The sequence below is a fragment of the Camelus dromedarius genome, chromosome 30 (assembly GCF_036321535.1).
Source record: "Camelus dromedarius isolate mCamDro1 chromosome 30, mCamDro1.pat, whole genome shotgun sequence".
Classification (NCBI taxonomy): domain Eukaryota; kingdom Metazoa; phylum Chordata; class Mammalia; order Artiodactyla; family Camelidae; genus Camelus; species Camelus dromedarius.
The window spans coordinates 2,886,991-2,912,125 of NC_087465.1; the positions used below are offsets into that span (position 1 = coordinate 2,886,991).

Genomic DNA, 25,135 nt, shown 5'->3' on the forward strand with positions numbered 1-25,135 from the left:
TCTTCTTATGGCTATGGTTCCTGCAATCCGCCGAGGACAAGTAAGAACCGGCCTGAGGTAAGTGCGAGGTTGAGCCTATAATACGTCACGTGACCAAGTGCATGGAATTTAAGAGCCACCAGCCAAGTGGTGTTGAACACTGACTGTCTCATCACTGTCAGAACAGCGAAACTTCCCCTTTTGTGTAACTGGGTCACGTTGCAGGGGGCAATGTGGGGCAACTGTGATGTTCTCCCGACCCAACCTCAGGTCTTGAAGGGGGACTTGACTGTAGGATGGGATAAACAGTAGAGGAGGATTCTTGATTCAAAAACAAGGGTTGCAAAAACAATGTCAGCCTCTGCAGTAGTTTTGACGGCTACCCTCCCTAGACTGCAGAGTCAGCCCGACAGGACACCTGCAATGTCACTGAGAGCCAAGCTGGAAAGACAAGACTAGTTCAGAAAAATGATCAAGACAAAAACCAGAGCAGAGCGTCCATTAGAGCAGGAAGTTTAAAGAGAGCAGGCAGAGAGGACTTCCTCAGCTGTAGAGGCTGGACCTCATTCCGCTGCTAACTCCTAAATCCTACCCATTGACTGACGGGGACTAGACACCCATGAATACCTGTTGAAAGCACGAAAGTTTAATGAAAATGACTCGGCTGGAGCGTGTTTAATGTTTGCTAGTTTCTCCTGGGGCACTCATTGCTAAATTTCCCTTGTGATCTCCCTCACCTTGAGGGTCTCATAAAGGAATCCCATATATGGTTGTTATTTACTTACAAACCTGCCGAGAGATGCAGCTGAGCTTTTTACTGCATTTTTGCAAATTGAAACACCAAGTAGTATTCTCTGCTGTTTGGGAAAAGTTAGTGGCTCAGCCATTCAGTCCTAGGCGATGTTTCCTGCTCGGTTCACTGTTGTATGAAGGCAGTTAATTTTGTAGATGAATAGGTTTAATATTTATTGCGAAGTCATAGGGCACTTGAGCAAGCATGTGAATACCCCTTATGTTCCTAGAATAGAGTGCACGATACAGCTTTGCCTTTTTAAAAGCAATTTATAGCAGCAGGCATTAGGAGACCTGCAGTTGGGTTGCAGCTCTGATCTTCAGCGCCTGGGACATGCGGCAAACCACCTCACGCTGCTGAGCTTCACGTTCCTCCTTTGTAACACGGGCGCAGAAGCCTCTACAGTGTTATTACACGGACAGAAAGAGCTCGGAACCAGAACACTCGATGTAAAGTCTAAGTCACTCTTGTCTTTGAATCCCTGAGGCTGAGTCTTAAAATCCTGCCCGCGGTTTGGGGTCGTCTTCCTGATGGGGTGGGAGTTGACATGACCTGTCAGATGGATGAGGGCAGGAAGGCAGCTTGGCAGGTGGTCGGGAGGTGGCTGCTGCGGGCACGGGCGTCTGTGCAGAGACACGGGTGGGGGCTGGAGCAGGAGGGGGCGCAGCGGGAGCCAAGGCGGGGCTGAGAGCAAGGCGGTGAGTGTGGAAGCTGCGGCAGGAACGTCCACCTCGGCCGCTTCAGTGTTTAAAGGTTAGGTGTCCGTGTGGCTCTGCACATTACTGGCCATGGGTGCCGGCATGGCATTCTGATTTTTGGCACATCTCTGTCTGACTTTCTTCTTTATATTTTTAATTTCGTTTCTCCCCTCCTCCCCTCACCCTCCTTCTTTATCTCCTTCTCCTTATTTATTTGTTTGTTTGTTTATTTGGTGGACTTGAAACTTGGAGTTTGGTGGTGTTTTCTGTCGGCTCTTTTGGCGAGTAGGAGTCGCCCCGCTGGCACAGCTGACTTTCCTGTGGGTGGCAGGTCCTGGGGACAACCTACCTTGATCCTTTCCCTCAGTCACAGAAGTTGAAGTGTTTCTCAGTGACACCCATGTCTCGACCACCACATTTCACGTGTGAATTCTTATCAGGAAAAGCCGATAGAGTGCTCTGCTTAAAGACAGACTAAACCACAGAAACCAAAACCCCAGCACAGAATGAATTACAGAAGGAAGGCGACCACTTTTCAGAGGGAATCCGATTTTTCTCATAAAGGCTAATTATTAAACAAAAAAGATTACTGGCCGCTGAGAGCGATCGATTTTTATTCACTGGAGGAATGCCGGAAGCGACGACATGGCCCCTCCTTAAGAAGCCAAAAAGCTTTGTGAGGAGACAAGGAAAAGGGCGCTTGCTGAGGTCTGCTCCGAGGCACATGTCAGAAGTTTAGGAAAGCTGAGACACGAGAGGAAAGCACCTCGCTCCAACCCTCTCCGCTGACCCGGTGACAGGGCGTCACCTCAAACCCAGCCCCTCTGCCTGGTTCTCACTACACCTCCTCCGCCCTCCAGGGCTGTGTCTCACCACCCGGCCTTGCTCCTTCCCGCCTCTGCAGGAGGCCCCGTCTAGCCCTTGCCTCCAGCCTACCCACGTAGGAATGACGCTCACCCTGCTCTTAAATCACCGACTTCCTCCTTCCCTTCTTTGCAAACCTTCTGAGATACTAATTTTCTCTTGTTGCTTCTCTCTCTCCCTTCCCACTCCCTCCCAAACCTTTGCAGTGGGGGCGTTTCTCCCATTGCTGGATTCAAGGCGTGTTTTCCCGGCTCAGCAGTGAGGTCCTCGTCTCCCCAGTGGTCGTGTCCTGTGCTGCTGGTCCGGGAATGGCTGGGCAGGAGGGTAGCGCACAGTTAAGTCCGGGTGCCGGGATCAGGTCTCCTGGATCCAAATTGTAGCAGTGAGACCAGCTGTGTGTTTGCGAGCAGTTATTTAAAATCTTATGCTCTGTAAAATGGGCAAAAATAGTTGTACCATCCAAGAGAGCTGTGAGGATGATGCGGGATACCTAAACATCAGTGTGGAATGTTCAGCACAAAGGAGGTCACATAGTGAAAACTCAGAAATTTTAAAATATTTTTATTGCATTTGGAAAGCAAGTGAACAAGAGAATTTCAGGAAAGAATAGGTGACTGTCATGGGTGTATCCCCCCAAAAGATATTGAAATTTAACCCTTGGAATCTGTGAATGTGACCTTATTTGGAAATAGGGTCTTTGCAGATGTAATTAAGATGTGAATTAACAAGAGGTCCTACTGGAGTCAGGTGTCCTGGTAAGAGAGAAGGGAGACGCTGTGTGTTGACAGAGACAGAGACTGGGGGGATCCAGCCGTAAGCCAAGGGATGCCAGCGACGGATGGCCACCACCAGAAGCTAGAACGAGGCAAGGAAGGACTCTGTCCAGAGGCTCAGAGGGAGCACGGACTCCTCAATCTCAGACTTCCAGCCTCCAGGCCGCTGAGAGAGCACATTTCTGTTGCTCAGAGCCGCCCTGTGTGTGGTGCTTTGCTCTGGCAGCCCAAGGAAGACAGAACAGTGACCTGCAATCACATGTTTCACAGCAATGGAAAATGATTTTGACGTGCCGTGATTTACATGAAACCAACCCTTAAGTAAGATAATTTACTTTTAAACTTATAAATAGACCATTTAATCATAATAGTCAACAGAAAGTATTAGATATTTAAGAATACAGGCTTTTTAATGAATGAGAGAAAAATAAACAAAATGAGAAGTACCTTCAAAATATCAATTTGGAGTAGGAAGACCAGAAAATCTCTATGAGACTTCTTGGGAAAGATAGAATAAAAACTAAACAAAGTGTTTCCATACAGTTTTTCAAAAAGTATCTTAGGAAGAGCACATTGTTTCTTCTTTCTAAAAGTGGGTATTCAAGGGCTATTATTTATGTAAGTGTAGGTCAGCAAGTATTTAGAGTTATTATATATTACATATTATATAATATATAGCTACATATAAAACATATATATTATATATGTATATATAAAATGTTATACACGCAATATTTTCAACCCTGTGGTAGGACCTCTGAGAGCTACAGACCATAGAATAAGAGCAAAATCACACTGAAGAGAAAGGACGTTTACACATGAAATAGGTAAGAAGCCAGAAACGTTGTGGGCTAGGGCCCCAGGAAGCGGCGTGGACAGGAAGTGCCACAGGCGCTCGGAGGAAGGGCCTGCAGTTCTGTCTTGGGACTGGCGAAAGCAGAATCTCGTGCAGCTGTTGGCCAGTGGGCCTTCCGGCCGGGACCAGGCTGTGCTGGAAGGGTCGTTCTGTAGGACAAGGTAGCTTACTAGGCTTGGAGGATGGAAGAACTCTGCGTCTCTTTGGATTCATAGCTTACTTTTCCTCTGTGCTTCTTTGTGCTTCCAAAATACAAAATTATCGACAGCGAACTCAGCTGCAGTGACCCCTCTGCTGAGCGTCCCCTGTGTCTTCCTTGCCTTGCCAGGCAACAAATGCTACAAGATACCATTTTAAAAACCTCACTGAAAACTTTGGCTTATTTTTTTAGTATCATCAGAGCTCAGTTTTCAGTTTAGTTCTCACAGCTGCCGTGGCCTCTATCTAAAATGCAGACTGGAACTCTATGTGGATGTGTTCTTCACTGTCTCCCGAAAAGGGTCAGACAGAGACACGCTGGCAAAATCTGAGAGCTGCTGGCAGGACGGTTAGGTACCGCTGACGCGCACAGGAGACAGAGGGGATGGACGCTGCCCTGCCACACTGGAGCTTACGGGGGCCTCCTGAGGACCGTGACGTCATCCTGACTCCAGCAACAGCTAGTGGATTTGATAAACCGAGAGGACTTGCCCAAGAAAACTAAGGGTTCAGAGAAAGATATGTAACAGGTAATGGAATTACACAGTATCACCCCCCAAATGCTATTCAGGGATAGATACTGTTGAATATATTTCTTAAGAAAATTGCTTATTTTATTAAGGACTGAGGTATATTTCCATATACTATTAGGAAATGATTTCCAGGATATATTACATAGTTAAAAAAAATAGAGAAAAGAATGCGTGCTGCCATTTATTTAAAACAAGGGATGATATGTGAATATATATACACACATGTGCACACATATACATATTCTCTTAAATTAAAAATAATTTGAAAGAGAAACTATAAGGCAATGAATATTTACATACGTGGGAGGGAGGGGCTAGGTCCGAGGGGTCCAGCTTACTAGAAAGAAACTAGATTTTTTTGAATAAACTTTGTTTTGCTGTTTTGATTTGGAAGCATATAAATATTTTATGTAATTAAAAACATTAATTAAAAAAAAGGAACCCGTAAAAGTGAAAAAAAAAGAAACAAATGACCTGTGTGTCTGCATGTTACAAGCACACAGCAAGGACCTACCCCAAGCCACGTTAAAACCGGTAATCTGACTGCATCTCCCTGGGAGGGTATGAAGTAATCATTAGTAGGTGGAACTTTTGATACTGAGAATCCGAGTCTGTCGTCTGTGTGATGTGGGGTAAAACACATGAATAATTACATCAGCGTTATTAAGACCCACTTAAAATTCACTGGTTTAAAAAAACTAACAAAAAAAGGACAAAGATTTACCAGGCAAAAAGACATAGTAAGGAAACAAGGGGTTTACCTGCTGAATACTAAACCCTGGGAAGCTGTGTCAAGCTAACTGAACTTGTTTGAAAAAGTCCTCGAGTTCGCACAGCTGGAAAAGCGAGCCGGTGGGCCCCGCGCTGAGTCAGGGCGTCAGGGCCGACTCCGCCGGCAGCGGCCCCGGTCGCAGGCTCGTGCCGTGGGAACGTTCTCCATGTCCCTAGATTTCCCCGTGTCCGCGGGCGCCGCACAAGGCAGAGGGGCATTGCCAGCGCTTTCCAGGCCGTGAGAGAGCCCGGCTGCTCCAAGGCACCTGGAGCTTGCGGGCGATGGGCCTAGCGCCCCCTGCACAGGGGCGGCCTCCAGCCCCGGGGACGCGCGCCGAGGGCTGCAAGGCAAGCGCTGCTCTGAGCGGAGCCCGCCCTGCTCTCGTGCAGAGCGGCTGCATCTGGCGCAGAAACTGAAGAAGGTAACAGATGCACTGTCCTCGCTTTGCTTTTTCCTAACGTAGTATCAACTGGAGAAAGCGCTTGAAGACGGACGTCTTCCCAGTGTAGAACCATAGACGCCTATCTTCGCGGTGGCTGATTAAAACCACTAAACCCATCTCTCCTCACGGGATCCCCTTGCCTGCGCCGTCAGCCAGGAAGTGGGACTGCTGTTTGGCGAGCGGCGAGGCGCTGGCTCTTAGGGTGGAAAATTCAAGCACAGTTCTCGTCCTTTGACCCGTGTTTGCTTCCTGAGCACAGCCCCTGGAGTTCTGCGTCTTGCTGCTTGTGAGCACGTGCGCCTTACATAATGCGGCTTGCTCTTCACTTGGTAATACTTTTGAGGGTGTGACTGGAATATTAGCCACAAAGATAGTCAAGGAAGGGCTCACATAGTCCCTCTTCCTTTTCTGTGTTTCTACTAAAAATGTTCCTTTTTAAAAAAAAATTGTTGCCAGTAATGGGTGAGGAAGAACATTTAGCATCTCAAGGGGCGACGGGGAGTTCTCGCTCTCAGACAATACCGTCGTCAAGGTTACTGAGTGCTGACTGTGTGGTACCCAGAATAAGCCGGGGTGCATCACTTTGTTACCTTTGTCTTTAAAGTCCGATTTGCCGCAAAATTAGGTTTTTGAGAGAAAACTGAACCAAACAAGCAGGTTCTCGGTGGCAGAGATGTCTTATTCTTGTTTGCATGACAGAGCGTCAGAATTAATATTTACTGACCACCTGCAAAGAGCCAGGTTTGTTTGAAGTCGTCTACATACAGCGTCTAATTAAATTTTCTCCACCTGCTGTGATGGAGGCTATGGAATAACAGGTAACTTGGAAGAGCCATGGTCGCACTCCTCTGTGAGTCTAGGTCTGTCAAAGCTCTGTCAGTCTTTCAGTCTCGTTGCCCATCAGATTAAGAGGCTGAGGCTCATAACACATCTCAAAGAACAGGGCAGGGGGTATCACTCATCCATCCTTCAGAGAGAAAGCTCTTCTAAATGGGGCGTGATATTATCCTCTTTAGGCAGGAGGAAGGTAGTTACATGGCTGGAGACTTCCCTTGCTAAAATGTGCCACAGCCCAGGTCTTCATCTCACTAAATCCGTCGCTCCTTTGACTGCGTAAGGATAAATGTGTGAAGTACTGGAGGTGTTTTAAATCATGGAGATATCATGTGCAGCTTGGTGACTATACTCCATAATACTGTATTGTAGCTTTGAAAGTTGCTAAGGGAATAAATCTTAAAAATTTTCATCACAAGAAAAAGTTCTGTAATTATGTATGGTGACAAGTAACTAGACTTCTTGTGTTGATCATTTTGCAGTATATACCAACATCAAATCATTGTGAGGTACACCTGAAACTAATGTTGTGTGTCAGTTATACCTCAGTTAACAAAAATTAACCATCATAGCCCTGAAACCTCTTCATCAACCAAGTGAAGGGGAGGTTATGGGATGTGGGGTCCATTGAGATCCAATAAAGCTCGCTCTTCTCCCAGAATCAGGAGCAGCGATATGTTTGCCACTTGGTGATCCCCCAGAAGCCCTTGCCCTCTGTGGACGGAGATCTACCGCATGGAGGTTACTCTGCCCCACTGACCAGGCTGCCCTGCCCACAGCTGTCCACAGGGTGGCCTTAGGGTGCCTCATGTGAGTGGACGGGGGTGTCCTTGCTTCTGCCCCTTGTCCAGCAGCACTTGGCTGCCGACAGCGTGAACACGGACGTATTTGCACCCCTCACGTCCTGCACGGATTTGCCATCAGCCTAAGCTTCTGATGGTTTTGATTTAACACTGTGATTCGCGACTCGTGGGAGGGTCATAATCCTGATCCTCTGAGAACACTTGGTTAGCTCACGGATTAAGACACCTGGTTGGTCGTTACAGCTCATGTTTCCAGCTTTAGGTTTCTTAACAAATCAAGCAGATACGAGCAAGGGTCTCTCTCCTACTCTTTATTTTTCACTTGGATTCATTCTTTTTTTTTCCTTGAAGTGTAGTCAGTTTACAGTGTTGTGTCAAGTTTCTGGTGTACAGCATAACAGTTCAGTCACACACATACGTACATACGTTTGTTGTTTCACCATTTCTTTCCTAGAAATCTTTCTCCCGCACCGGTATCACCCTCCAGGACTTGGCAGGGTCTGAGGCGCGGACACTGATGCAGATTTGCTGGTCCCCCGTTCTTTCCTACCTGAAAACTCGGTCATCGCGTTGCTAGGATACGCCATGGCCACACTCCGTTCAACCTAGATCAGCCTCATAGAGCCCAGCAAAGTTTCCAGTTCTTTCTGCGCCCGTGTTCTGTGTCCCAGGGCATGCATAATTAATATCATTTTATAATGCTAACAAAGAAGCTGAGCTATCCACGAAGCTAAAAACTCTAGTTCTAGAAAGTACTTGAATCGGCTTATTTTGTCCAACTAATTGTACTCGGCACCTTGACCTCCTTTACTTGAGAGTTTATCCGTGTTTTCCTGTCTTCATTTCTCAACTCGGGGCGGTGACATTTGCTTCCTTCATTGCCATTCCTAGGAAGCACGTGGGTCTTGTTCTTCTTCACTTGGAGGCTTTTCTGAAGTTCAGGAGTACGTTCGGCTTGTTAACACCTCACGCGGTCGTTAAATACACAACTCACTGTCTTGCTCACGCGTTCTTTCTTCACCGCGCGGTGCACCGCTTGGATCAGGACCAGAGGGAGCCGTGTGTTTGCTTCTCACCGGACGGCGCGCAGGTGCCGGGACGCCGTCAGCGCGGGCTCGGCGGAGGGCCCGGGGCCCGCGGCCGGCGCTGGGATGTTGTGCGGGGCGCATTCGTGCCGCATCTCCGTGGTTGGTGACTGTGTTGGTCACAAAAGCCTCAGGGTCATGCATATTCTCCGTATTTATTTCCGCCTTGTGCCAGAAGATGGCGGTTTCTTTCCCAGCCGTGCACCCTAAAGGAAAGAGAACCTGCCTCCCCTGGTGGCCTTGCCCGGGAGAACCCAGCACGTTCCCCTGGGGCAGCGGCAGCCGCCCTGACCCCGGGAGCCGCTGGGTGGGCGCCGGCGGCGAGGCGGCGGCCTCAGCTGTGCCGCCCGGTCCTGGTGGGGGGAGCCGCCCCCCCAGACGCCGTGCGCGCCGGCGGCGGCGGCGTTTCCTCCCGAGCGGCCGCGTGGCGGGGGGGGGGGGGGGCGGAAGCGCGCTGGGCGCTGCCCGGGGGCAGACGCTGGCCCGTTCGGGCGTCGGCGGTGCTGAGCGCTCAGCGCGAAGGCTCGCCTGGAAGGGGGATACGGCGATGGAAGCCCCGCCCATGAGCGCTGCCCGCCCCCCCACCCCAGTGTGCGGCGCGGCCGGAGCGCGCAGGCGCGACCCTTCAAAGCAGCCCCGCGTCGGAGCACGTGCGCCGCTGAGCGCCCTTACAGCCCCTGCCGCGGTTCTCAGAAAGAAGGAAACGTAATTATATTTGGCACCAGCATGAACTTGTAATTATCTTGGTGGGGTAAAAAAATACTAAGCAATATTTTAAAATGACGTGTGTGCCGGAGTGCCCTGATTCCCATAAAGCCGTGGTGAGGGGGACTAACGTGATCGTTCAGATCTCAGCGCAGAGGTTTTCAGGAAGCGCCTTGTCTGAACATTTGTAATACTTACTCTTATTTGGGGGCAGTTGTTCCCTCACACCTAGTAGATGATCACTTTTTAAATGGATTTCTAAAAGCTCCGCCATTCTATCGTCTGCCTTTTGCCGTTATTTATTATTATTATGAAATTTGATTGTCGAAGTGATGTTCCCAGAGAACATGCAAATCGCCTTCATAGACATGAAGCCTCTTAAAGCTAAGCAGATAATGAATTATTTTTTTTTCCTTCTGTTGTAAAATAGTTGGAAATAAATTGACTGTTAACTGTGGTTCCCAAGTAAGTCCGACCAAAATCTGTGTGTTCCTTCCTCAGAAAGAGATTTCCCATTCTTGGAACAAACGACGCATGTAATGCGCACACTGTTCCTGCGGAAAATCCCCGTTCAGACACTGCTGGTCACTGTTAAATGACGTGGAGAGGAGAGGAGGGTCTGTCCAACATGACGCAGAAGGTCTGCACTGCGTGTCACCACTGCCAGTCACAGCAGGGTGTGGAAGATGGCACGTCCCTCCACCCCACCCCCCACTTTAAAGCAGGGCCTGTCATCAGGACAAATCTTTATTTCCGTCACTCCCCATGATAAGAGGCTCGAATCTGTGCAAATGCACGGAAAAAAGGGTGAAACGCACACGTAGAGGGCCAAGCCCAGGGTGGCTGGCTTGGTCCCACCGGGCTGCTAGACAAAGCACCACCCGCGGTTGCGAAGGTGGGAAGCCTGGTTAAGGGTGTCTGCGTGGCTGAGTGCAGGGGAGTGCCCTCTTCCACGCTGCTGCTGCCAGCTTCCCACTGTGTCCTCACGTGGCTCGAAGAGGACCAGAGTGCTCTCTGGGGACCCTTTTACAAGGGCACTAATCCCTCTCCTGAGGGCTCCACCCTCACAGCTGTATGACCTCCCACAGCCCCCACAGCGCCACCCGGTGGAGGGTTAGGATTTCAACACGTGAATGTGGGGGACATACCAGGGTAATCTCGGAACGCTGTGACATGTAGTTTTGTATAGAGGATGAAGGGGTAGCAAAACCAACGCTGCAGAGCGGTCTCCAGTCCCCTTGCTGTGGGCGGTGCCTGCCCCTGGCTTGTTGTAACAGAGCCGGAGGAGGGGCTCCCTTCCAGCAGGGGGGGCCTGGATTTGCTTTGCGTGACATGCTGACGTGCGGCCTTCCTCGCGGTTGTTCCTGCTTCTACTGAGCAGACCTCGTCCCTGTTACAGACCGTGTCTTCCTGTAACTGACCATCCCCAGGCCCACCTTCAGCACAGTCTCGTCAGCACTGCATGTGATGTGAGTGATGAAACGCGACATTCCTTGAGCTCTGGACGACCGTAAGTCAACACTTGGTCTGTCCCCACAGGCCCTCTCTTAGCATCACCGCGTCTGTAACTAACACTTTGAATCTGAGTTCACGTCCGAGTTACACGCTCCCTGGACAAAGGGGTGGCCCGGGTCACACATACTGTTGCTTCCTCAGTTCTCAGTCCTGCCAGACGCAGGCCCGCAAATATCTGTGACGTGGACAGACTTGAGAGTGCCAGTGAGTTTTAAACACATATTTCAAAATTTCGACATTAAAAAGAAATCGGTAGAATCCACAGATTCAAAAGATTCAAGACTCTCTCAAGTTTCCAGCTTTCAGTTGATGCAAGTTTACGGCTTGATCTTGATGGTTCTCGTGGAACCCAGGCTGCACAGAGAAATCCAAGTGGGGAGCTCACATACCACATGTCTCCCGTCCTCACTGTGCCCAGCGAGGCGAGGCTCTGCCTGCTCCTCCCCAAAGACCGCACTGCAGTCTTGGGGAGAGGGCTCAGTTATAATTTACTCAAAGCATTTAAAATTTCGTGTAGAAAATACTTGTGGAGTCAGTTCTGGGAACAGTTGGTATCCTCGTCTCTAAGACTAGTCTGTACGTTACAGAGTGGGCACAACCGTGTGGCAGCAAGACCGAGAGAAAAACAGATGTCGTCAGTGCCGCGAGAATACGGCCGTTTGCCAGATTGCTGTTTCCTTATAAAATGCACATAGCGGCTCCGATCCCACGATCATACACAGATTAATGTTCAAACATCCTCAGGCCTGGCTTCTCATAATCAATCTTAGAAACCTCTATAAGTTTGTTTAAGTCTTCATTTCCATTCATTTTCCTTTGTCTTATGAGTACATGTTACTTTTATGCCTCAAGCAAGAGTAGCCTCTTTTACAGGGTTCCAGGTCCCCCTCTCTCTTTCCTTCCATCGCTACACCTTTCTCCTTCCTTCCTTCCTTCCTCCTTTCCTCCCTTCCTTCCTTTCTTCCTACCTCCCTCCCTTCCTTCTTTCCTTCCCTCCTTCCTGCGTACCTACCTACCTACCATTTATCTACCGAATTAGAAAGTGAGGGACGTAGGGCTCACGTGTGCGATAATCCCCTGAAGCTACTTCAGTGTCTTAAATGCCGGTGGTAACTCATTCTCACTAATCCATCTGGCCAACAGATTAAACTGGGATCAACACTGCTGTGCCACCAGCCACAATGTAGCTTTAGCTCTCATTTTCTGGAAGAATCACTCCGTGGGCAATGGTGAGGGGGTGTTAGGGGACGCCCAGCCCGACTTGAAAGCTTGCAGGCCAGGAAAATGAGTCACGTTTCAAGTGCGAAAGTGACGCCGTAGGCACCGGACGCTGATCACGCCTACCTCGTCTCTAGCAGTGTCCTGAGTCTCCTAACAGCAGGCGACACGCCCAACATCTACACGGTTCCCGTGGGATAGTTCTCGTTCCCCTTTAGCCGGACCCAGAGACTGAGTTCCCTGACAGCACCCAGCAGGCCGAGGGCAGCGCTCCGGACCTCGGGGCTGTCGCACTGTCTCGAGGGACTGAGTTTTGTGAACAGCCCTCCCAGGGCCAGGCCTCTGCTCTACTGTTTAATTGTGCCACAGTGTGGTGTCACCATTTGCAAAAATGGTTACTCTTTGCCCCAGACGTGAGTAGAAATACACCAAGTAAAGCAGGCCTCCACCTGGGGAGCAGACTTCCCTTACAGCAAAGTGGAAAACCTGCCCTGCTCAGCAGATGCAAAGGACATTTTGACTGAATCAGTCTTAACATTGTCTAATCGTTTGCTCTTGCCAACAAAACATTACATAATTCCCTGGAGAATGCGGTAGGCTCTTTGAGAGCTGGTTCTCACAGGGACAGTCCCACACAGCGTTCACCTGACATGGGCCGCGTCCACGCAGGATGACTGTGTAGACATGGAGGGTGGGGAGGAAGGAGGAGACAAGCCGACCCGTGCCTGGAGCACCCACTGTGCCTGCCCGTCCTGTTGACTTTTGCTTTGCTTTCCTGCGTGGACTGAGTTCGCCTCCCAGGGTGGGATCATCTAGACTGTTCTCCTGTGCCCTTGGGTGGAAATGACTTGTTCTATGAAATCCGGTTTCCTTGAGTAAAGTCCCTGCTCTGAAACTTAGGGACCAGGGTGCTTTGGGCAAATAACACAACTGCTCTGAATTCCATTTCCTCTTCTGCAAAAAGGAGAGAATTCTGTGTATCTTACAGACTCGCTGCAAGGATTTAAAGTAACACGTAAGTTCAGCAGAAAGTCCTTCTCCCAGCAGACGGCAGTCCTCAGAGCTGTTACGGCCCCGGAAAAACAGCTCGAATGTTCATTGGGTTTCCACTGTGAGACTGGGTTAATTTCATGCGAACCCCCCCCCCAATTCTTATTGAAATTCTGAAAACGAATGGACTTATGAAAGTTTCCAAGGTGCTCATGGAATCCTAAGAAGGGAGAGAGCCTGAGGGTGATATCAGCCTAGAAGGAATGAGCCCATGAGATGGCTCTAGAGCAAAACCGAAACAGAACCCCAACAAACACAGCTCAGAGTCGCTCAGAGTCACTCAGAGTTGCTCAGAGTCGCCGCGCGGCCCCGGGAAGGATCCGAGATGCCGCCGTGCGGCCAGGGCAGGACGCGGCCTCGCTGCCGGTCGAGAGCAGGGTGTCCGACAGCCATCGTGAGAACAGACAGAGCCTGGTGAGCTTTCCCAGCGTTCCCCCAGGGACGTCTGCAGCGAAGAGGCCCTGTAACGTGACTCCGCGTGTTGGTGGGCGGCGTGGGACGTGGGATTCTGTGTCCCAGTTTGCCCATGAAGCCAGGGCCCCGGTTGCTGTGTTGTCAAAGCTCTCTCTCCCGTGGGCCGGTTCCTCAGTGCTCTCTCGTTTGGTGGAACTTTCACTTGTTAAGCTGGCGGCTGAGGCTGCTCAAGTCGCTTTAGCGGTTTTATTTCTCTCTTTGGAGAGGCTGACCATTGACCAAAAATGATAGCGCCCATGGGCCCACTGAAAACTGGGAATTCGGCCCCAGAAAAGAACCTCGATGTGTGTTCTAGCACTTCTTTCCTTGCTGGGGTAATCTCTTTGGCATACACAGCTCCTCCCTCTTCCGGCTCTACCGCCACAGAATTCTGTTCTTGTGACTGAATTACTCTTGAGTCAGATGGGGGGTTCACAGAAGGACTACATTCAGAATACTTGACGACATGTTTGTTGAATGACTTTGAAACTTAGAAAGCTTGTCTAATTCCCCAGTTAACACCAAGCTTTAAAACTCTGTTCTTTGAAGAAACTTGGAGGTGATGGTTTCATGGGCATACACATGTCCACTCATTACATCGTGTACACTAAGTATGTACAGTTATTTTGTATATCAATTTCATCTCAGTAAAGCTGTTAAAAAGAAATTAATTTGAACCTCTTTTCTTGAACTTTCATTAAATAAAGCAATAACCTGGTAACCATTACTTAATATTTGCACCAACTCAAGGAAAGGGTTCAATTTTAATATTCTAGCCTGTGAGTATGTCCATTGTTTATTTTTTACACTCCAGACAATGTAGTTTGATAATAATGTTCCTAACATAAGATGTGAATATTGAGGTGGACTTCAAAGGAAGTCTAGAATTTTCTTCATGGTCTGGGGTGGTCCAATGGTAGATCTCTTAGTGGAAGACAGATGGATTGGACAGCACTGTCAGCTGCTTTCCAGCCCTCTAATTCTTTTTTTTTTAAATTGAAGTACAGTTACAATGTGTCAATTTCTGGTGTCCAGCACAATGTCTCAGTCATGCACATACCTACATACATTTGTTTTCATATTCTTTTTCATTGAAGGTTATCATGAGATATTGAACATAGTTCCCTGTGCTGTACAGCAGAAACTTTAAAAAAATCTATTGTTATATATAGTGGCTAACATTTGTAACTCTCAAACTCCCAAATTTATCCCTTCCCACCCGCTTTCCCCAGTAACCATGAGATTGTTTACTGTGTCTGCGAGTCTGTTTCTGTTTTGTAGATGAGTTCATAGTGTCCTCTTTTTCTCTTTTTTCTTTAGATTCTACATATGAGCGATCTCATATGGTATTTTTCTTTCTCTTTCTGGCTTACTTCCCTTAGAATGACAATCTCTAGGTCCATCCATGTTGCTGCAGATGGCATGATTTTATTCTTTCTTATGTCCAGCCCTTTAATTCTTGGAGCACTTTTACAACAACAAAAATATGTGTGTGCGTGTGTGTGTGTGAGAGAGAGAGAGATGAGAGGGAAAGAGAAGGAAGACCACTTCTAATATTTAAAATTTTAAAATTAGCTGCCTGCCTGCCTTGAAGTTCTGCTTGCTGATGTTAATATTTTTCAGAAACATAGTTCGTAGTTGGTTCAGTTATAGCCTAATTATTAAAATGGGGATTAATATGTCTAGACGTGAACATTTTGCCTTTGCTTCTAGTGGTGTTATTACTGCAGAAATTTTAACACAGCACGAACATACACGTGCGGCATTCCCGTCTGTCCCAGTTTGCCTGGAACTCTGTCTGAGAGTTACCGACCTCGCCTTCCAGCTCTGTGATGACTGCTGGGGCCCAGCTCTGCCTTTCACAGGTTTGTGGAACTTTGGGGGATTTGGCTGACAAGGAAAGGTAGACTCTTAAAAATAAAAACCTTACTCTCCTGCTATAAACAATCCCAGTGAGAAAAAGGGGAAATTATTGAATAAAGTCACTGTGACTACACAGAGATTCCTCGGACGAACTAAAAAAGCTGCGCTCTAAAATGTATAAAGGGACAAAAGTAAGAACACATTAGCAGCCAATAGCAGGGACTTTCATCAGAGGCCTCTGTATGGCCTCGTACAACTGGGGACGCGTGGAGAGGCCAATGGAAGGAAGCAACGAAAGGATGTGAGATGGCCAACGTGAACAAAAGCCGGGGAAAAGAACAGACCGACTAAACTCTGACTGGAATAGTTTCTGACCTGGAAGTATAAAGGCAAATTAGGTGGAATTTCAGCCCAAGAAATTAAGGATGTAGCCAGATCAAGTACACGGCATTGGATGAGGGTGTAGTCAGATCAAGCACACGACAAGAGGATGTTCCTCCGAATGCATTCAGAGTCCTTCTTCTCCCCGCATGCCCGTTTCCAACATCCTAGTCAAGGTCCCCATGCTCTCTCACCCAGACGACACCCCAGGCTCTTCCATGGTCCCGCCTGCTTTCACTTTAGCACCTTGCAATCCTCCTTTTGCAGAGCAGTCAAGGGAATCTTTTTAAGACAAAAGGCAGATCATGTTATCTCCTGCTTCCAATCCCACCCCTGATGGAGGGCACCTGTCTGCCTCTCTGTCCTTCATCCATTCCCTGCTTCTCTGGCCAGACAGCCCAGGGAACTTCTTTCTGCCTCACGCTCAGACCATCCAAACTCATCCCCACGTTCGGGCTATTCAAAGACTGTGGTAGCTTTTCTCTCTGCTGCCAATGCTTCCTCTGCTAAGATCCACCCGCCAAATATCTTTTTGTCATTCAGATCTCAGCCTGAGTGTCACCTTCTCAGAGAGGCCTTTTCTGGGCATCCGATGTAGAATGCAGAGAGCTGCACATCATTGCTGTGTTCTCCTGTGTGTTTATTGTCTCTCTCATCCCCCTGGAAGGCATGTGTCACAAGAGTGGATACCCTGTCTGTTTGACTCCTTGCTGTCTCTCCCCAGTGCCTAGAACGGTGCCTCATGTATATAATGGCTCTCAAGAACAGGTTTTGCATGAGTGCCTGAATGCATGAATAATTAAGAGCCGGGGGAATTCAGAGACAAAGGCCAGTGCAGGTTAGGGTTGCTGTTTTGGGGGTGCTTCTGGAGGAGCTGGGAGCAAGCTGGAAGTCTGTCTAGGGCTTGGAAGGGTGGAGGAAAGGCCTGGGCATGGCTCTGGGCCAGGAGGTTGGTAAGGGACAGCTATTGATGGAGAAGGCGCGTAGCCTCTGGGAGCCGGTGAGGAGCCTGCCTGGCAGGGAGGTGGGGAACGAGACCAAACAGAGTGGGGTCTGAGTAACGGCAGGAGCGCCTGAAACTCACAGTGACTCGGAGAAGTAGAATGTGTGATTTCGTGTGTGCAGAACGAAACCATGTTTAACACAGAGAAAATCGTGTCACGATTGATTTTCTAAACAGTTTCTTCACTTACATAGAATTTTTTTTGTAAATGACTCCAGAACATTTCATTATTCTATCTGTTAAGTCTCCTGATGTCCACACAGACCTAAAGTAAAACATTTTTCTTTAAAAATAAGATGTGCTCTTCATTTTAATTTATTAGACTTGGAACATTACAGAATCCCACTTACAGAGAAAGCCGTCATGAAAATGCGGCCTACTTCGTTTTATTTTCACCAAAGAACTATGAAAGCCACTTCGTAATTGGCAAAGGGGACAGCTCCTCATGGAGCTTAGTTTTCGTATTATAAAGCTTGGCCAACCTAAGTGCTCACAGACAGAGTTTTTTTCTATAAAATGAGAGAAAAACAACATCCAAATGGAAACTCTTGGTCCTTTTTAACACTGCAGAGATGGGATATGTTCCCAACAAGTGCCTGGGTCATCTTCTCACACCAAGGTCGTCTTCAGCTGCCTTGGTTAAGAACGAGCCTGACTGACAGTTTTGAACCAAATGAGCTGGCGGGCTGCCTCGTGCATTTGCATGCTTCCTGTGCAGCCTTGGACTAGATGCCTTAGCTCAATTTCCTCAACTGTGAAATGGATTCAATAAGGAGTGTCTTTGCAGAAATGCAAACTGTGGCTGAAGTAAGCCTTATGCTAATGCTGGCGTGTTCTGACAGCTTTCCTGCCCTCTGACTTCTACCAGCCCCAAGAAATGGTATTTTATTAAAAAAAAAAAAAAGTCAGCTTTATTTAGGATGAGGCTTTTTGTTCAGAATAGCATCGACCTGGCAATGAACACACGAAGACGCAGTAACAGTGAAAATCTCAGCGTGGAAAACTGAGGCTGCCAACGTCGTGATGCGGAGGGACATCTGAGTGGCGCTGGGGTAGGACGCGGGGCTCAGCTTTACGTGAGGACAGCGCCGGCCTCAAGGAAGGGGACGAGGCACGGGCAGCACCTGCCTGGCACCCTGGGCTTGTCAGGGTGTCTGCCTGGTGGGAAAGCCGGCTGCCTGTCCCTGCCCCCAGGGAGCTGCCGTGAGAGGCGGATTACTATATGCTCTGCTTTTTCTTCAAGCAGAGGGATCTTTGCTGTCAGGATCTCAGAATAAGGCGGATGCTGCAAATCTCAGATACCAGCGACCAGAAAGTAGGAGGGTATTGATGGTGACAGAGGGCGTCTGTGAGGTGGCGTGTTCCGGAGTGAAGCCCAGAGACGCTTCGCCACAGAGAGAACTCAGGGAGCGGCTGGGGTTCACTGTGCCTGGATGACAGAGAAGGGGCAGGGTGGGGCCGCAAGGATGGGGAGAGGTGAACTGCCCTACCGCGGTGTCCTCACAAGACAGGAAGAATTCTTGGTCCCCAGGAATCCAAGAAGAGAGTGTCCCGAGACAAGCAGCAAGCTGGGGGGCAAAGCTGGAGGTGGCTTAGAAATAAAGACGCAACAACAGAACAAAAATGCATGTTTAAATCTGGGCCAAGACTGAATCAGCGCTGAGAGACATGCCAGAAATGACCTCCCAGAAGGAAAAAAAAGAAAAATAGAGAAAGTGAGGCAGGGTGGAAGATTGAGAACAAAAAGTAAACCAAGGTGTTTTGGGAAAAGAAACAAGAGAATATAATAATAGACGTTAAAAACTAGAATGGAACAAAGTTTCTAGAGTCATAGAAAGCCCATCACATGTAAATGGAAAAGATCCTTAAGTTCTGCACAAAACCAGTGGGAAGAGACCCTCATCTGGATACACGGGGGCATCTGTGGGCGTGCTGAGGACAGCCCTGGAGGTGATCATTAAAAAACAGATGCTGCCAGACCTTACGATTAATTTACAGAAGCGCACTCACACCGATTTCAGCAGGCTTGTGTTTTCTGAAAGAAATGATCGTGCTTGCGGGTTTGAGTCCGTGTTCTGCGTTCCTGAGCAATGATGGCCAGTGCGGTGCTTTCCGTGCCTCTGCTCCGTAGAAGGAGGTGCCAACGCTGACCTCTTCTGCTGGCGGTGAGCATCAGGCTGTCAGCACAGGTGGACTCTGGTTGTTGAGACCTCACACCCTACGAAGAGCAAAGAAAGCCACTTAATGTGCTCAGCCGGGAAGATGAGCGTAAACTCACGACCTTAAAAAGATGCGTGTTTTTAAATCCATCATCAGTAATCGTCCCAACAGCACTTCCGCCCACCCACCCCTCTCCAGTGTCCCGCGTGCCCGTGTTTTGTCCCTACTAGTGCGTAATCGTGCCTGCCACTGCAAAGAGCCGGGATAGCTGGGTGGGGAATTGAGGCCACGTCTTCCAGGGGGAAAAAACGGAATCAGTCTAGAACCCATGATGGCTTCAGAAATATCAGGGGCAGGGCTGAAGGACAGAAGAGAAACTTCAAAGGGGCTTTCCCTGGCTGAGCATGTCCTCATAACAGTGATAATAATCATAATAGTTAATTGAAACAAGTGGATGGTGAAAAGCCATGAATTAGTAATTATATTCAAAAGAGAAAAGTGAATATAAAATGTACAAAATGTAGTTGTAATGCAAAGAAGGGTATATATAACAGTATATGTTTAATTATTTATTGATTTTAATAAATAAAGGAGTGTTAATAAATGGGATTCCTGTAAAGCCCTGTGCCATTTGAAACTGTAATAAATTCACTTCTGTAAAAGATGAAAACAATCTGCCAAATGCAACGGGAAAAGCTACCCGCAGAGCAGAATGTCTGACTGCGGGAATCTTCTCTTTCAATGTGTCCATGATTTTGGATAATTTTGATGTCATTCAGCATAGCACAGTTTTTATTACCTGGAATATAAAGGGAAGAAATTAGGGGAAAAAACCCAAATCATTAGCAATTTAAATGGTGAGCAAATTCCATCTCTCCTACATTTTGCAAATTGTTTATATCGTCTACAGATGCAAATGTATTAAAATTAAAAACTACACATTTACTTTATGAGTATCTTAAATATATGACTATTTTGTTTCATATTTTAATTATGTATCTGTTTATAAGTACAAAAATGTATTTCTATCCGTGTGGGAAGGAAGGAAAAGACTCGGAGAATTGTGAGTAATTCAAGTAGCCCAGGAAAAAGGAGATGTTACACCAAGGTGAAGAAAGAGTGCCTGGGTCCTTGCACACCCGCAACAACCAACTAAAGAGGGGACTCACCCTGTGTCTAAATCGGTGAGCTGGACAGTAGTGTAGAGGACAGCTCACTGTGCAGACAAAAATCCCTCATCCCTCGGGGATGAGGTCTCTAGATGGCCTTGCTAAACATAAAAAAGATGGCTGGTAAGTGCGTGTTTTTATTTTTTTAAACTTTTGATTCTTTAATAATTATACATCCACAGGAAGTTGCCAAGATAGTAGAGAAAGATTTCACATACCATCTCCACCCAGATCTCCTCCAGTGGGTTGATGTTACATAGTTACAATTCAGTGTCAAATCAAGACTTAGGCGTTGCTGTGTATCACTGCATGCCATTTTATCAGGTGCTAGATTCATGTAACCGCCACCGTGAACAAGACAGAGAGCTATTTCACCCCCCTTCACAGTCACAGCCCCGCCCCCACCCACGCACCTCCACCGTCCCTGGCAAACACCACTGTTTTTAATCTCTAATTTTGTCATTTTGAGGATGTTACATAATTGGGATTATACAGCATGTGACTTTTGAGACTAGTTTTCCTTTTCATTTATTATAATGCCCTGAGATCCATCCAGTTGTCGCAGGTATTGATAGTTTATTCCTTTTTATGGCTGAGTAGTGGTCTATCGTATGGACGTACCACATTCACCCACTGAGGGACACTTTGGTTGTTATTAGTTTGGAACTGTTATAAATAAAGATGTTAGGCCATTGTGTACAGGTCTTTGTGTGGACGTAAGTTTTCCTATCTTTGGAATAAATGCCAGGAGTGCAATTGCTAAGTGGTATGGTAGTGTATCTTTAGTTTTTTTACAGAAAGTGCCAAACTGTTTTCTAGACTGACTACTATTTACCGTCCCAGCAACGATGTATGAAATGTATCAGAGATCCAGTTTTTTGTACCCGTGCCAGCATTTGGTGGTGGTGTTAGTTTTTATTTTAGCTGTGTCTTTAATTTGTGTTTCCCTAATACAGAACATACTGGCATGTGCTTATTTGCCATTGATATATCCTCTTTGTTAAAATGTCTCTTCGTATCATTTGCCCATTTCTAATTGGATTTTTTTTAATGTTTTTTGAGAAGTTCGTTTTTTACATATATGCACTTAAAGCTATATATCCTTGATTTAAATACGTATTATATATGGATATGAGTCCTCTATCAGATATGTGGTTTGCAAATAACTTCTGTCAGTCTGTAGCTTGTCTTTTCATCTTTTAAAAGTGTTTTTACAGAGCCAAAGTTTTTAAATTTTGATGAGATCCAATTTATCATTTTTTTCTTTTATAGCTCATGCTTTTTGTATCATGTCTAAGAATTTAGAACTGTGTGCACTTGATTTCCTTTTCTTGTGTTATTGCACTGGTTGGAACTTTCAGCACTGCATTGCATAAAAGTGCAGAACACAGACTCCTCACCATGGTCCCTTCTTAGTGGAAAAGCATTCAGTCTTTTACCATTAAGTATAGTATTAGCTACAGTTTTATTTTCTTTTTGGTAAATGCTCTTCCTATTTTTGTGAGAGTTTTTATTATAAATGGGTTGAATTTTATCAGATGCTATTTCTTTTCTTCTTTTACCTCTCAACATCATGGGTTACACTGATTGACTTTCAAATGTCTGTTTAAGCAGACTTCCTTGCCTGGATAAACCTTTGGTTCTCAGGTTGAAGGCAATTTTATTTTAATCTGTTACTATCTTATCATTTTATTAGGTTATTTTATTCTTCAGGTCTAACTACTGAATAACTAGTGCACATCAATAATTACAAAACATTTACTTTGCAAGATAACAGTTGCTAAAAATGATGTAATAACAACTAGTTAGATTTAATCTGTTGGTTTGTCCGTGGTCAGTGGATCTGTTCTTTGACATTTCATGGTGTTACCAGTAACTAGTCCTAAGGGAGATCAATAAGGAGTCTGTGAGGGGGAAAGTAGCCATCAAGTTCAAAATTGGATATGAATATGCAATTTGAAAAATCAAACTGGAGGTGTAGGGAGTTTTATTTACCCTGTTCTCTTTTGTGTTGCAGATAAATCTTAAAGATATTGGTGACATTTATAAAGTACGTGTTGGACATGACAACAGTGGAAACGATCCCAGGTGGTATTTGGAAGAAATTAGACTTGAAAATATAGACACACGTGAGCTGTTTTGTTTACCTGTTGATTCCTGGATAGCTGAGGATGAAAATGATGGAGACACATGGAAAGAAATGCCCGTTGTGGGAACTAGCAAAGCACCTTTGCCAGGTATCTAATTTCACTTCCTTTGTGATGTGTATCAAATTTTTAAATCACTGAGATGAGTTAGAACAGAGGTCAGCAACCTTCTTCTGTAAAGGGCCAGACACTAGATATTATGCTTCGTGGGCTGTGGATTCTCTCAAAACTGCTCAACTTTGCCAGCTAGTGAGACAGCTGCTGCAGCCACTATGTCAGCTAATGGAATGGCTGTGTCCCAGGAAACCTTTATTTGTGGACCCTGAAATTAGAATTTTGTATAATTTTCACTTGTCAAAGAATGGTATTCTGCTTTATTATTATTTTTAACCATCAAGAACAGTAAGAAGCATTTTTAGCTCCTGGACTGTGTGAGCACTGGGGCTGGCAGATTCGCCCTACAGGCTGATTTTAGTCTCTGCCTGACTCAGAGCATTAGGGCTTTGGGACTGACACTTGTCTGGCTGTCAGGGGCAAAACATCCACAACAGGGTGTATGCATATTGTCAGTTCATCTTTCTGTAAACTCTTTTGGTAGCCATTTAAGTGTGACTTTCTTCTTGGCTACACCCTGTGAACAAATGTCACCAGTCATGAACTTAGGAGCACCTGAGTTCACTTACCGAGGTTCTGTTTTGTTTGTTTGCCTGAAAGCGAACTCACACATTGCCTTAATTTTCTCTCCATCCGCTTCCTGTCTCTCCGATAACCACCTTGTTATTGCTGCTACCAAAGTAAATGCCTGTGTGTGAGCGCATGCGTTTTCTCAGCCTCCCGACCCCTCTACTGTACCCGACTCTGTCGCTCCCTCGTTTGAGGGGCAGAGGTTCCTGGAGGCTCTGAAAGCAGACACACTGGGGGAGTCTGGGCGTGGCGGTGTGTTTTGCCGTGTCACCCCAGGCAAGTCTCTTAGCCACCCTTGGCCAGCATTGCCTCATCTATAAAACGGGAATAAAAATAGTGCCTGTGTCATAGGACTGTTCTGAGTCCATGAGCTAATGCACTCGGTCTTTAGGATAATGTACTGGTGGTACTTAGTTCTCGACACGTCGTAATCATGCAGTAAATACTAGCTTTCACCATCACAACTATCAAATCTCTCTCCAACCCTGACCTCACAACTATCAAATCTCTCTCCAACCCTGACCTCCAGCCCATGATACCAACTGAGTTCTTCACTGTTCCCTCTGATTTTTGTCTGTATGTATCGCTGGCTCCACTTGGTCCTTGTCGCCTGAAGGTGTGGGTTGGAATGCTGGATTCTTCCCTGCCCGTTGAGCCGCTCCCTGGCTTCCATGGTTCCCTCTGCCCAGAGGACCAACAGCCTTCATTTTCAACACCTCTGTCCTCTTTCCTGCCCGGAGCGCCGGTGTCCCGTGGGGTGATCCAGCGTCTCATCATCTTTAATGTCCAATCATCGTCTGTTCACTCAACCATTTCACACGCAAAGGTAAACACATGTCTACCAACGGGTGTTAGGTGCCTACTGTCTGCGAGGAGTAGTGTGCACCGTGCACACAGGGCTCCTGCCCTGGAGTTGTTTGCCTTTCATGACTCTCGTTGCCCGCCCTCTAACGACTCCGCGATTTGCCCCTCCCGTCAGTTTCTCTTCTTCTGCCTCCCTGGGAGGACTTCACTAGGAGGCTCACTGAGGCTTTGAACCCATCACATCCCCGCCCCTCGGCCTCAGCACTGTTTACTCTGCACTTACATGGAGAGTCTTCTCCTTCGCCAACTCCACGTTGATTGACCTCATCTCCCAGCAGGGCTTCCTTCACATGTCCTCGGTCCCTGTTAGGATGTGCTGTAGAAATACTTGGTTCACTCAGATACGGCAAGAAAGATTTAGGATGAGACCAAGTTAATGAGTGGAGAAATGTCTTTATACTACTAATTCTTTATATTTGTACATATATTTTGACAGTTGGCAAAAGCACTTTTTCTTCTAAAATCTCACTCGATGCATAGAGGGCCAGACCCCGGTGGTTTCAGCTGTCCTACAGTCAGTCCTGTGACGGTGGCAGCAGTGTCCAGGGATGCCCAGAAGGCTGAAGTGGGAAAGACAGAAGAGCCCTAAGAAATTCAGGACCCTGGTTCCCACCCCGTCACCACGCTAGGCGGGATGTCATCTGTACTGTTCACTCAGTTGCTAACATTTGTCAAGAAATCATTCTGCTTTTTAACCCTGACGTATAGAAGAATTTCAAAACCCATAGTATCGGTAGGAGAAGAAATCTTGTTGGCTGACTTTATTCGTTACTTCTCAACTTGCAGTGTTTGGAAAGGCTGCGTTATTTTTAAATGAACTTTATTTAAACTCCGTTAGGCAACTGTTTTGCTTCTTCCCCTTGCCTCCTGGGTGACATAGCTGCACAATTTGTTACATGCAAAGAAATGTGGAAAGCAGCTGTATGGATTTAAAAAAAAGTGCAAGAGACAAAAGAAAGTCCACTGTACTTTAAATGAACTGTCGCTTTGGGGCTCATTTACCTTGAGCGGCAGTGAAGGCTCGGCGTGCCTCCCCTGTGTCTTCCTGCTCATCCTTTTCCCAGACTAGCTAATGAAGCTTTGCCCATCAGCCTTTCCCATTTAAAGGGGTAATTTCTTAGCTGAAACACAACCACCATTTCTTAAGACATTTTCTCCTTCAAAACAATACAGTGTCACACGGGCTGCCTGGTGCTAACCTCAACCAGTCTTCTTACTTTTCTCCAGTTCTGACAAATCATTCCAACCACCCCTTTCCCGGACTGAACAATTAGGAGGAAATCATTAAAATAA

The 25,135-nt window shown here is 46.9% G+C and overlaps 1 protein-coding gene across 1 annotated transcript in view; it reads left to right on the forward strand.

The window, feature by feature from the left end:
* RP1 (RP1 axonemal microtubule associated) overlaps window positions 1-25,135 on the forward strand; it is a 140,067-nt gene that overhangs the window by 98,925 nt on the left and 16,007 nt on the right. Inside the window, exon 25 of the mRNA XM_064480818.1 lies at window positions 22,165-22,384. Within this exon, the coding sequence (XP_064336888.1) occupies window positions 22,165-22,384 (220 nt within the window). The remainder of the gene's footprint in view (window positions 1-22,164; window positions 22,385-25,135) is intronic.